General features: G+C 46.1%; 2 protein-coding genes across 2 annotated transcripts in view; one reads left to right on the plus strand and one right to left on the minus strand.

Moving 5' to 3' along the window:
* nav3 (neuron navigator 3) overlaps positions 1-13,734 on the minus strand; it is a 503,241-nt gene that overhangs the window by 400,731 nt on the left and 88,776 nt on the right. The window lies entirely within an intron of this gene.
* On the plus strand, positions 11,869-13,215 carry LOC306916741 (CD166 antigen homolog; the record flags this gene model as incomplete). Its single annotated transcript, XM_079494758.1, has 1 exon — positions 11,869-13,215. The coding sequence occupies one exon, from the start codon at positions 11,869-11,871 to the stop codon at positions 13,213-13,215; it is 1,347 nt and encodes a 448-aa protein (XP_079350884.1).

Raw genomic sequence — 13,734 nt, forward strand, 5'->3', positions numbered from 1 at the left:
GGCACACCAATGGGCGCGCGCGCGTGCGCGCCCATGTGTGTGTGTGTGTGTGTGTGTGTGCGTGCTTGTGCATGTGTGTGTGCATGCATGCTATCAAAACAGGAAGGGTACAGTAGGTGAATTTACATTGCATGACTTGAGGACTTTTTAAATTCTGTCTCAGTTTTGATTAACTCTCCTGAACTTTTATTATCCTAACATAAACAAGAACGTTCATGGAGCCGCTTCCACGGGGCATCCACTTGTTTCCCTGCGATACCTCGGGACCTTCCTCCATGCTTCGTACAGCTGGGCTACTGAAAGCAATTTCAAAGCTGAAATGGATGTCCCTGGGCTGTGCTTTGGATTCAAATCAGTGAAAACCACAAAAAAAAAGAAACAAGTGCAGTCATCAGCTCTAAAGAAGACAACCTCCAAGGCACAGCAGGAATCGCATTTGATGACTTTACAAAAGGTGCATTCCTGTTTATGTCTGGATCAAACTAAATGAATAGGAAACCACGAGGCAGATGGCTTCTCTAGTTTCAGGAGTACTCTCCATCCCCCTCTTGTTTAGGTACAGAAATAGCAGACATCCACTCCCTAAAGCAGGGGTCCTCAATAGGCCGACCGCGGTCCTTTAAAAAAAAAAAAAAAGTGTTCTTTGTGCCTCAACACAATACCTCTCATTTGCTGTGCATTTTTGGAGGGGAATATTTGTGAAACATTCTATTTCCATACTCTGCACCCCAGTATTGGTTGGTTGGGAGGGGAACCGATTTGTATAAGCTTGCCTTGGTGTGACTGTACTAAACAGGCATAGAGCCCTGCTCTCCGCTGGCCGCTGCATGGCCCGCGTCACGCTCATGGGACCGGACCTCAAACATTATTAGTGGACCTTCAGCATTTATAGTTGAGGACCCCTGCCCTAAAGACTGGCCTAACATACATTTGCCCACCTGCCATAATGTAATGGTACATAAACAAAAAATGATGTAATTTGTTTCCTGCATTTAAAAATGTGAAATTCAATCGACATCAGTCTTGATCACACCTGTCCAGAGCAACATTAGTGTTTTCCTCCTGGGGGATCCCGAGACGTTCCAGGGCCAGTGAGTCGGTGTATTTCCTCCAACTGCGCGTTGGTCTGCCCCGGGGCGACAGCCGCGGATCAATTTGCCTCAGTGGCAAGCATTTTTAATCGAGCCAAAACTACTCTGAACTAAAACGTTTGATTCCACTATTTACTCACGTGTTGAAGGGAAACTTAACTGATAAAAAAAAAAGACTTCTATTTTAAGGACGAGAAAATCGGGCAAAATACTTCCCAGACAGAAGACCTGTGTTGAGAAGATTAATTAAACTCAGAACTCACAATGTCAACAGACAGATCAAACCACCCTCATTATCTCACCGTTGCACTAGCCGGATAAATACACCTGAAAAAAAAGTATCATGTGGATCTCAGGATCAAAGAGATCAACACTTTTAATCCTTATCCAAGTGGATGAAGATCATTGGTTAGAAAACCAAAATAACTGCATTGGGATCACGTTGATATCCGATCTGAGATCGAATTATCTCAGCAAAGATTAATGTCACTAAGAAATATAAGTTTGATTGATTATTCAAATAATGTCTTTAACACCCGAAATCCAAATCTGATCACAAGGAGCGGAAGCAGAGGTGTGTCGCTGATCGGTTCAGTGGTTTGAAAGATACAGACGGCTAGACTCCTTCAGAGGCACAAAATAAAAAATATGAACGCTTACCAGAGAGTCTGGGAGTATATCCAAAATGTGCAGCCCATTTATCGACAGCATTTAGATGCTGGCTGGCATCTCCCATACCTCCAGAGGAAAGAATAGATACTAGGAGATATTAATAGAGGAGAGCGTTTATGGGGATCTCCGCAGAGACAAACCGCTCTTTCATGCAGGGAGGAATATGGTAGTCACGTCATGTGATGTGCTGCTGCAGCAGTCGTGGGCTAGACGAGGCCAGCATGTTCAGGCCTGGGAAATCAGCCACTCGCCGAGGCTCACTGGGACCGTTATAACACTGGATACCAGACAGACAGTCACGCATTCTAGCCCATTTCTCTCACGTCACATGGCACCACAGGGCCAGCAAAACATCTGTCATGTTCTGGTAAAAGCACACGTACACAGTACACAACCTTGTTACCATGCACTTCAACGCAGCGACATGAGACGGACAACTTTCTTCTTCTTTTTATTTTTTATTTTAGCAAGGTGTGTGATGTCCTAGATCCTGTGTGGTCCTAGAATAGCAAATCAACAGCAAAGTAGAGGCAATGAGGTAATTTCCCCACAATACCACACCAAACCTCTCTCTAGACACCGCGAGGAGCGCATACGTCGGCATGCTAAGAAGAAGTCTTTTCAATATTCATGATGAGTTGGTTTTCCAATGCGAGAGCTACTACTCAAGGCTCCCTGCTGAGTTCTGAAGGGAGGTGGGGGGCGGGGGGGGGGGGGTTGTGGGGGTCATACGTGCATACTATGCAGGCTCAGCCACAATGACATCATGGTTATAAATAGTGCCATGCCGTCATGCAGAGCAGGTTCCCCAGGAGAGCAGAGTGTGCGTTCTCTCTCGCACATCTCCGATAAAGGCTCCTGTACTCCCAGTCAGATCAGGGGGTGATGATCTCACTCCAGACGGAGGAACGGGAGGAGAGGAGTGAAGAGAGACACGCATACAGGAGCGACAACAGCACCGTGTGTTTCATTAGCCGACGGCTGCCACTGCCGTGGTGGTGGCGGTTAAACCACATTTATACAGATCTATACAAGCTCGCAACGCGTCGCCGATGCAAGCTTTATAAATCAGGCTTTAACACTAGCATGTCTGAACTCAACTCACCTACTACTCTGACGGCTAACGGTTATGATGACCGTGTTTTTCGTGCAATTCCATTGGCCACTCTCTCCCTGCATCTCTTCTAATGCTCTTCACACCTCGCTTCGACGTGCTAGTGTTAAGGAACTTTCGCTGCTGCGTTTCTCGGATTAGGTCCTTCGCACACAAAATAATAATGAATAATAAATAATAAATCTGGTTAGGATGCCTCTCGGGCGTCTCCCTATAGGGAGGTCCTCGAGGCACGTCCCACTGGGAGGAGACCCCGGGGCAGACCAAGGCGCAGTTGGAGGAAACACATCGACTCACTGGCCCTGGAACGTCTCGGGATCCCCCAGGAGGAAGTCACTAATGTTGCTCTGGAGAGGGAAGTCTGGAGCAAACCGGATGGAGCTGTTGCCCCCGCAACCCGACTACGGATAAGCGGTTGAAGATGGATGGATGGATGGCACACGAAATACGTTTCCGATATTCGGGTCCGAATGCGCAGCAGTGAGCAGTGATCTTTACTCTATATTTGTCATGACACTGAAGACTGAAGCACTAGGAGGTTAGGTGTGCATGAATATAATAATAATATGCATATGATTTTATTTTAATGTCGTTTAATATCGTAGTATGCCATATATGTGGGTAATAATCAGTTCTATAATAATCATCAGGATATAACACTGAGGCGTAATGTTGAACAAGGTGGGTCTTGATTGGCCCAAATTGAATTAAGCGTGTCTCTTATTTTTTCAATAATGATAATGAGGCTTTAGAAGCATTAACAGGAATTCGAGACAAAGTGGTAACTCCTCCTCAGAACTGGGAAAGAAACGGGAAACTGAATTAATTATGTGGCCGTCACTTTTTTTTTTTAATGGGGGAAAAAAAATCATTTTTCTGGGAAAAGTGGAGAAAGTCAGAAAGCACAAAGCAGGCCATGTGTCATAGAAAAGGTTCCTGCCAGCCTATAAAGGTCAGTATGTCTCGGTACATTCAACAGGGCTCCAGTGAGGCCATTAGGCTTTGCTCTTGTCCTACATACTTAATGGGCACACCTGATTATCTGCCGAGCGTACTCAGCCATGCTCACCTTCAAAGCTCAGCGATTCTAAAGAAAACTATGACACGGCTGATTGCCCCTATAGTGCCAAACTGAACTACACAGTTGAATAAATTATTAGGAAACTAGCAGAGGGATGGGGGGGTGGTACTAATCCTGTATTTTGAGTGTGGAACACATTATTCACTACTTTCCACAGATGTAGCCATAACAGCAACAACTGAAGTCATCAGGTACTGTAATGGTCACAGTTCTCACCACATTTCTTGAAATGTTAAGTACAACTGAGTGTGCATCCCATGGGGTTTGGAAAACGGCAACCTCTAAAAATCACACAAACCTATACGCTTCAAGTCCCGTTCTGTTAACTCTGTGTGTAATAATGGCGCCGCTTCGAGGTGTTAACCCCGTTAACAGCTACGATAGCGGTGTGGGCCGGGGAGCACTGGTGTGTGGTGGGGCCAACGAGGGTGGGTCGTGTTCTGTCATTATCTTCTCCATTAACGTCCCAATTACACCCCCCCCCCCCCCCCCCCCGCCTTGCTCTCATTAACAGGTAGTCGAATTATGGCTCTGACCTTTGCTTGGGGAATTAAAACTATAACCACGTCGAGTTGTCTATAATTCAAAATCACAACCTTGAACCCCAATCTCCACCCAACCCCTTCACACCATCTCTCACACTCTACCCTCCACTACCACCATTAATCTCTCCCTTTCAGGAGCCCTGTCCAACCGCACCTAACTGCTCCCACAACCCCCAATAGATCTTCCCCCCTTCGCACACTCCCTTCTTCCTTCCCAGAAGTGTTTTACATGTATGAGGTGCACACTGTGGAACTGTGATGAAAGACATGGAAATGTACGGTAGCCTGCACCCAGGCACCTTAAGCCATTTAGACCGGAGGACGATTCTACAAAATGCCTTCTAAATCCTGAGGTTTTCTTGAGGTGAGGTTTTCATGAGGAAAACATGAGGTTTTCTGAAAAACCTCATGTTTCTATGTCAGTCGTTCTCAAAACATTTTCATGTCAAGGATGCCCAAAAACATATGTACCCCATCTGAAAATATGTTGTTCCATCGACCCACCCCCCCCTGAAAATATGTTGTTCCATCGACCCACCCCCCCCTGAAAATATGTTGTTCCAGGGACCCACCCCCCCCTGAAAATATGTTGTTCCAGGGACCCCCCCTTTTCAATAGCTAAAGAAAGTATAACATAATGCTTAAAACACCAAAAGGGGTTCGCGTCCAGAATGGGTTAAGAACACCTACCGGTTGTACAGTACGGTTGAGTACAACTGCATCCATTCACATATTTCACCCTCACACGCTCATGCCCTGCGACATGCCGCTGCGCTCAGTCATAACGCATCGACAATGGTAGGAGATGGTTTATTTCACGTGTCATTTCCAATGGGAGCGGTAATGAGGAACAACATTACCATTTTGCTGACACGTGTTTCTATGGTTCTATACCCCCTCCTCCCGCTCTCCCTGCAGGGCCCTCGCTGAGGGGACGGCAGCAAACCCCCCGACGTTGCTGTTGTTTGTCCTTCTGTTTCAGACAGTATGTCAACCATTACACACAACCATTGTCCCTAGACAGATATCTTTTTTTTTTTTTAAAGATATTTTTTGTGGCTTGCGCCTTTATTTTATTTTTGAGTGGTGCAACCACTCCAAGGAACAGCAATGTCCGTGTTAACCTATGTATGTGACTATGTATGTGACTATGTTACTATGAGTACCAGTAGGGGCAAAAGTGGCGCTGTTGTGCCAGAAACGGAGAGAGAGATAGTGCTGCACTGTTGCCTGCTAATGAGAGAGAGAGAGGGGGGGGGGGCCAGGGGGAGAGGGGGGAGAGAGAGAGAGAGAGAGAGAGAGAGAGAGGGGGGGGGGGGGGGGGGGGGGCTGGGGCTGGGGGGGGGGAGAGGGGAGTTGCACCACTCAGTTCACACGGGTGTGATTTTTTTGTAGAGGGATAGAATCACAGTAGGCTGACAGGAAATGGGGGAGAGAGATGGGGGAGGGGGTGACATGCGTTATGATGTGACGCATTGTGAACTTGTAGATCGCCTATTTTTTCTTTTTCAAACATCGACGTTTTTCTTAATGTTTGGACAATATTTTCACCTATTAAATAATGACATGCCCAAAATAGGGATGCCAGGCTGTTGACTACAGTGGAAATCAAGCCTCTGTCAGTGTTGGAGCCGGACACTGACGACCAGTCAGCTATAGAAGACCACAATAGTCTTATTATCAGTGTTTTCGTCGACTAAAACTAAGATGAAAAATTTTCATCTTAGTTGTTGTGGGCTTGTAGATCTGCTATTTTCAGCAAGTGAAAGTCATTACGACGGCATCAAGGCCCGCCAAAACACATTTTGTTCGACAAAATCAACTGTAGATTTACTCTAAAACTAAAATCTTATGATATTTAGTCGACTAAAACTAGACTAACACTAAAACATTCCAGGTGACTAAAATGTGACTGAAACTAAATGAAAACTATTCAAGAGACTATGACTAAAACTAAAATCAAAATCTGCTGCCAAAAACAACACTGCTTATTATAACCGATGTAGTGAAAAGCGGTGCCCACGATACCGCGTGGAAGGGGTGTCTCCAAAAAGAGCTATCCGAGATAACACACAGTGGGATTTAGCACGACGCAAAACCCCATCCATGCTGTACCTCCCATGAAAAATAGATGAAACCAGAAAGATCTGTGAAAGAGTAATTGGGTCCCTGATGAATGCATTGCCTGCCTTTGGATTCCTCCAAAAAAAGATGCTGTGTGGGCAAAGCCATGGAAGTCTCTTGGGGAAAAATACAGCATTAAATATGCTGGGTTTGTACGTACTGTACACATGCAAGAAACCCAAAGCATCACTTCACTGTTAAATGGGACATACCTTTTGCTAATGTGGGGAATTTAAGTGGACAAAGTAGTCGTACAGTATTTCTCCACCCCCAGGCTGTGATACTTCACACATCCTCTACCACATTTTGGAGGCACACACAAGTAAGACGCGCAAACACGGGAAGCGAACGCAGCTCGTAAATTGCAATAACAAAAAACTTTAAAGTTTTTTTAAGATTTTTTTTAAGTTACGTTTTTTAAGTTATTGTATGTGTGCGTGCGTGTGTGTGTGTGTGTTTTTCTTTATTTTTAAGTTTTCTTTAAGTTGTTTTGTACGTTTTTTTGTACGTTTTTTTGTACGTTTTTTTGTACGTTTTTTTGTAAGTTTTTTTGTAAGTTTATTTTTTAAGTTTTTTCTTTTAAAGTTTTTTTTTAAGTTAAGTGTGTGTGTGTGTGTGTGTGTGTGTGTGTGTGTGTGTGTGTGTGTGTGTGTGTGTGTGTTTTTGTGTGTGTGATACAGCTGCGCCCTCTGGTGGCGGGCGGGTGGTGTTACAGCGTGACACACAGACAGACACACACACACAGACAGACATGTTCTGCTAGGTCTCATAGTTAGTGCTCACTGCATTCGCAATAAAGGCCATCAGATCAAGAGCAACTACTTGCAAGAGGAAATGCATTTTGAATGGTCTGCGTCTGCGAGGGGCAGGAGATACTGACTGTCTGTGGTGCACTTGGGTCTGAGTCTGACTGATGTCAGCCTGGATTCCATTCAGTGTTTCTGGCAGCACATTTTTTATTTTAGTTTTAGTCATAGTCTCCTGAATAGTTTATTTAGTTTTAGTCACATTTTAGTCACCTGGAATGTTTTAGTCGACTAAATATCATAAGATTTTAGTCGACTAAATCTACAGTTGATTTAGTCAAACAAAATGTATTTTGGTGGGCCTTGATGCCGTCGTAATGACTGTTTTTACACTTGCTGAAAATAGCTGATCTACAAGCTCACAGCGCGTTGTGAGCTTGTAGATCAGCTATTTTCAGCATGCAACTAATTGTAAAATTACTTATACTGGATCTCTTGTCCACTAGTCCCTTCCTAACATTTTAGTCTAGTTTTTATTTGTTGACGAAATTGTCAGTACATTTAGTCTTAGTTTTAGTCATCATAGTTTTCATTTATTCCATTTAGTTTTCGTCAGTGATAAAAGGTAGTCGATGAACACTTTTCGTCTTAGTTTCAGTCGACGAAATCAACACGGATTCCATTTGAATGGTTTTCCGCACAAAAAAGGCTGGAAAAGTCAGTCAAACTCTTCACCTCACAATGTGGTTTAATTACCCAGATACTGTAGATGGCAGCGTAAATCAGATTGAGAGAGGCTCAGAAGAACCCACATCTGCATTCTGACTGCAGATTGAACTAAACCTAAAACTAAATTAACATTTTAATCAACACTAGTGCTGGAGCAATGTCCAATGCTCATTGGAGAAAACGGACAAGAGGTGTGGATGACGCCACTTATTTCAGCCTCACCGTGTGATTCTGCAAGGGAGAGATGAACATTTTCACATTTGCTGTGCATACGTATACCTAATAAATATCTATCTATTCCTTCATCGATCGTTCAATTATGCTATTACAAGGGAACTGGTGCTGAACCCTTTGCAAATTACTTGAGTCAAGATGATGATAGTGTTTCATTAGAGGGTGATTTATGTATCGAAGAAAACTGTCCTTGGAGCAGAAATCAGCAGTGGTGGCAGAAAAAGGAAACATTCATCAAGTAGGGAAGTCTCCTTTTCCCTACGATCACATCGGGGATGGCAGTGGCTCAGTACAGTACTGTTACTGTAGGTATAGCGGATGTCTTGGAATCAATATATCATATCTTTGGTCCGTCATGCTAACAGTCTGACACGCAATAGTCCGACACCCTAAACCACGGGTGAGTCTTAGCCGGCCACGTATGTGTCTTAACCGGCAACGCATGTCGGAGCATGTGAGGGGCCTTCAAGGTTCAAGGTTATTTAGTGTCCCCGAAGGGCAAATTGGGTTGCAGCATAGACAGTAGGCTACATTAAACAATGAAACAGTATACAAATAAAACATAAACAGTTCACATAGCAGATACCAAAGTACAAAAGTGCACATAACCATTAAAGTTCAGGCGTTAAAGTGCTATGCGATAGGTGCACGTTGGCCATAGAACGTGCGTGTGCATAGACAGTAGGCACGAGACCAATACAGTAAATAAAGTGCTCATCATAAGGTTATCTCCTTGATCTACCCACAGCAGGATCCAGTGTGCAAATAGAGACGGGGACAAAGGAATATTTGTGCCTGTTTTGTGTGGGGGGCCTGTTTTGTGTGGGGGGCTCGCAAGCGAAGGCCAGATGGGAGGAGTTTGTACTCTCCATTTAGTGGGTGAGCAGCAACAGATCGGATACACAGAGCTTTGTTAAGCACCTGTTTCTTAAAGATAAGGTCTAGGCTATCCGTCTGTGAGCCAATTATCTTAAAGGCCACTTTCACAATTTCCCCCAAGGGAGTTCTTGCCTCTGATACAAAGATTACCATACCAACAAATAATCGAAAAATAAATTACAGACTCAATGTACTGTAGGCACTGTAAAACAGTTTCATCAGAGTCTTGTCGACATTGAACTTAAAGGTATATTCAGTGATTTGACTTAATTCAAATATCACTTATTTTTTCTTTTTTTCTGGATAATCCTCCCTACTATAGAGTGTGCTGACCATATAAGGAGTTCCTCCCTGTCCCCAGTGAGCCCCTGGGGTAAAAAAACCCTAGTTTCAGTTTTGGTGGCGGGTGGCAAAACCTTCATCCAATCAGGATGAGTGGGGCCTTCCTCCAATCATGATCGAGTGGGGGCGGGCCTTGGTGCACGTGCTGTTGGCCTGTTGCACTTCCCCCACTGTAGAGCGTGCATGTGCACATTTTGTTACCGGGGCGGACTGGGTGGTTTTCCAAATCACCCAAATCACTGAATGCTCCTTTAACCAATTTCCTTAGACAGTACAGGCGTTTTTATACATCACATCAGTATTTAGGTCGAATTTCAGCTCGTCATCAATTATTGCGCCCAGATATTTGTAGCTGGGCACAATATCTACGGTCTGTCCATTGACAACACTCTTCTGGGGGGGGTTGTGGGGAACGTCTAAAATCTATGCATAGCTCTTTTGTTTTAGAGACATTAAGCTGCGAGAAGGCGTTGTCACACCAGGATGGAAACCTTCCATGGTTTCCTCCATCATCGGTGTGTGAATGTGCATGATGTGTGTAATGAGCATTGTAAAGCGCTTTGGAGAAAAGTGACCATTTACCATTTTCACCTTGTACAGTTGGAGGCCATCGATATTGTCCTTTTCTTTTTGCTGAGGTTTGCGTGATCTGCGCAAAAGGACAGTTAACACATTTTGGGCGGGAACCCCTTTTGGTGTTTTAAACATTATGTTATAATTTAGCTATTGAAAAATAGCAGATCTACAAGCTCATAGCGCGCCACCGAGTGGCGCACTACGAGCTTGTAGGTCTGCTATTTTTGAAAAATCGTGAAAATATTTATTTCAGAAAACTGGAGGATTTAGAAGGATTTTTTAAAATTTTGAGGTCAGGCCTAAATGGGTCAAATGATAAGGGACAATATCGGTGGCACCCAACTGTACATACAGTACGACAAAGGCAAGTACTTTTGAATGGGAAAAATGGTAACACAATGAGCTGGCATATATGGATGTCATGCATAATATGAATGTATTATTTATTATATGATGTGCTATCTCAAAGCCTAACACAGAACTCCATAAGCTGGCATGTTCTGACATCACAATACTCCATATTTGGGCATGCCTAACACAGAACTCCATAAGCTGGCATGTTCTGACATCACATACTCCATATTTGGGCATGCCTAACACAGAACTCCATAAGCTGGCATGTTCTGACATCACAACACTCCATATTTGGGCATGCCTAACACAGAACTCCATAAGCTGGCATGTTCTGACATCACAACACTCCATATTTGGGCATTACCTTGGGCATGCCTGACACAGACATGCCCATATTTGGGCATTACCTTGGGCATGCCTGACACAGACATGCCCATATTTGGGCATTACCTTGGGCATGCCTGACACAGACATGGACGACTATGTAAGTTGATAGATAAATCACAGACAGTGAGTGATTAATGAATTATATATGGACAATGACCACCTAGACACGCATTATCCCACTTATTAGACGGATACTTAATACATACAGTAAATTGACCCACAACCAGCGTTGTTTTTGTCGACTAAAACTAAGACGAAACTTTTTCGTTGCTTGCGGTAATGAAAGTATTCCATAAGTGTCGCGCTGGCCGGCTGTAGGAAAACACGGAAGTGAGTTGATCAAATAGAATCGATTTTAGGTTTGCTGCATCGTCGAGACTTTGATTAGACATCGGAGCGGTCATTATCCAGAAATAACACACTGCTGAATTCAAGCAAATCAAAACTTATGCAGATGTTTTAACAAAAAATGTTACACTCTCAAGAGTTAGAGATCTATTAAGGATCAATTGTTGCTCCTCCTCCTCCCCCAAACAGGCCACAGACCACCTGAACAACAAGCCCCACCCCCCCCTCCCAGAAGCCCACCCTGTTGCCCCGCCCGCCCCCGGGGAGGGGCCAGGGGCCAGAGATTTGTCTGTACCCGTCTGTCCGTTTCTATTGTATACTCATGTATGGAGATCTGTCTGCCTGTGTCACTTGTATGCCCATAAATGGACATGCTTCTGTCATCGGTATATGAACATACCCTCTTCTGTGCCCATATATGCACCGATTTGCTTGCTGATGCCATGACGACAGATTAAGGTTAGACAACACACTGCGTATTGTGTCCGTAGCTCCATTGGGAACTCCTTATATGGTTATGGCTGAGTCATGGTGACACGAGAACCGTGACATCCGTCTATAAAAGGTGGACAGATACTGTGCTAGCACACTCGGCTTCCAGCAGCTTCAGATCAGAGATCATCTCTTGCATCCCAGAGTGTCCAGAATGCCTTCTTCATCTGCCCTCACGTTGATGTTCCTCCTCCTCTTCGGCATCGCGGCCTCCATGCCTCTCCTGGCCCAGAGGACCGCGGAGACGGTGAGCGGCCTGTATGGAGAGACCATCGTGGTGCCGTGTCCCTACCACCTTCCCCCGGGGGACAGCCTGGGACTGCTGACGTGGGAGAAATACATGAGCAACGACGGCCCTCTGACCAAGCTCTTGGAGAAACTTCCCGGTCTGACCCAAGCCGACATCTACGTCCCGCGGGTCAACATCTCCGGCGACTCCAGCCTCCTGATCAGCCAAGGAACGCTGAAGGACCAGGGGGACTACGTGTGCCAAGTGAAGTCTACCAACAGTTATGAGAGTTATCTCAGCTCCGTGGCGGTCAACAAGAAGCCGGCCCTCCCCGTTGTCGGCGACCAAGCGGAGTTCCTGGAGGAAGGCGTGCCGACGCTGTTGGGAACGTGCGTGGCGAGCGACGCCCACCCCGCGGCCAAGCTCACCTGGCAGAAGAACGGCCGGCCGTTGGTGTCTGACGGGACGCATGTCGTCATCACGTCCACCGTGGCGGAGGACTCCTCCACCGGTCTGTCCACCACATCCTCGACTCTCCAGTACAACGCCACCAGGCAGGACGTCGACGCACGCTTCTCCTGCCTGTCCAGCCACCAGCTGGGCACGGAGGAGTCCAAGCCATTGACCGTTCCCGTCCACTACCTGAGTCTGAGCCCCACGGGGAGCATCGTGAAGATGGTCGGCGAGCCCCTGGTGGTGAAGATGGAGGTGAGGCCAAACGACACAACAGTGTCCTGGACCAAGGACGGCGAGAGGATGGAGGCGGCCCCCGCATTGGGGAACCTGAGCTACGAGGACGCGGGCAGCTACGCATGCGAGGTCTCCTCGGCCGGCCTGGCAAGTCGCCGGTCCTTTGACCTGGTGGTGGAAGGCTCACCCGTGATCACCAGTCTGACCCAGAACGGCACCCGGCTGGCCTGCGAGGCTCAGGGAGTGCCCCGACCCGTCTTCGTGTGGAACGTCAACGCCGCGCACGACGAGAGCTCCTACAACGAGAGGGACGGCAAGGCCACCTCCACGGTCACCGTGGTGGTCCCCAACGGACAGAACATGTCCGTGACCTGCAGTGTGAGCAACAGGGTGGGAGCGGACGTCAGGACCATCGTCGCGGTGCCCTCGGGTCCTCCAGGTGGGACCAGCCAGGCGACACTGGCGACCACCTGTGTGCTGACGGTGCTGCTGGTCCTGGCGGCGGTGGCCGGTACCATGACCTACTGGATCTACTGGAGCAGACGGAGAGGATCCTGGACACCGCCCCGTCCAGACATGTGACCCCCCCCCCCATCTCTCTCCCAAATTCCTGTCAGCCTACTGTCTGTCACTCCATAAAAAATATTAAGTAAAGGCGAAAGCCTAAAAAAAAAAAAGTAATTCAAATGTTGGTAACAGGGTTGACAAAATGCACATGCATGCTCATTAAATGTGTGGAAAAAATACAAAAAATAAAATAGCCTGAGATGGCACACCTCATGTTCCTGATAGGTACCGATCTACTTCAAACAAAAAAGGTCTTAACACTCCCAACGCGGATCGCGTATCAATACGTTATCAATTAATCAAACGTCGGGTGCGGATCACGTATCAATACGTTTCAATCACTTTTTTATAGAATACTTTCATTCATCTTTTTACCCACCCGGACAATGAAGAACCATCGCCCTATCATTGCTGCTTACTCCCGCTCACGTGATCAGAAAAAAAAACAAAAAACAAAAACCCCCCTCCCCTCCTGAAAACAGGAGGGCTGGCCGCTTTACGTGTAGAAGCCAGTTGAACGCTGAACGGAACGCT

The sequence above is a fragment of the Electrona antarctica genome (genome assembly GCF_951216825.1).
Source record: "Electrona antarctica genome assembly, chromosome: 23".
Classification (NCBI taxonomy): Eukaryota; Metazoa; Chordata; class Actinopteri; order Myctophiformes; family Myctophidae; genus Electrona; species Electrona antarctica.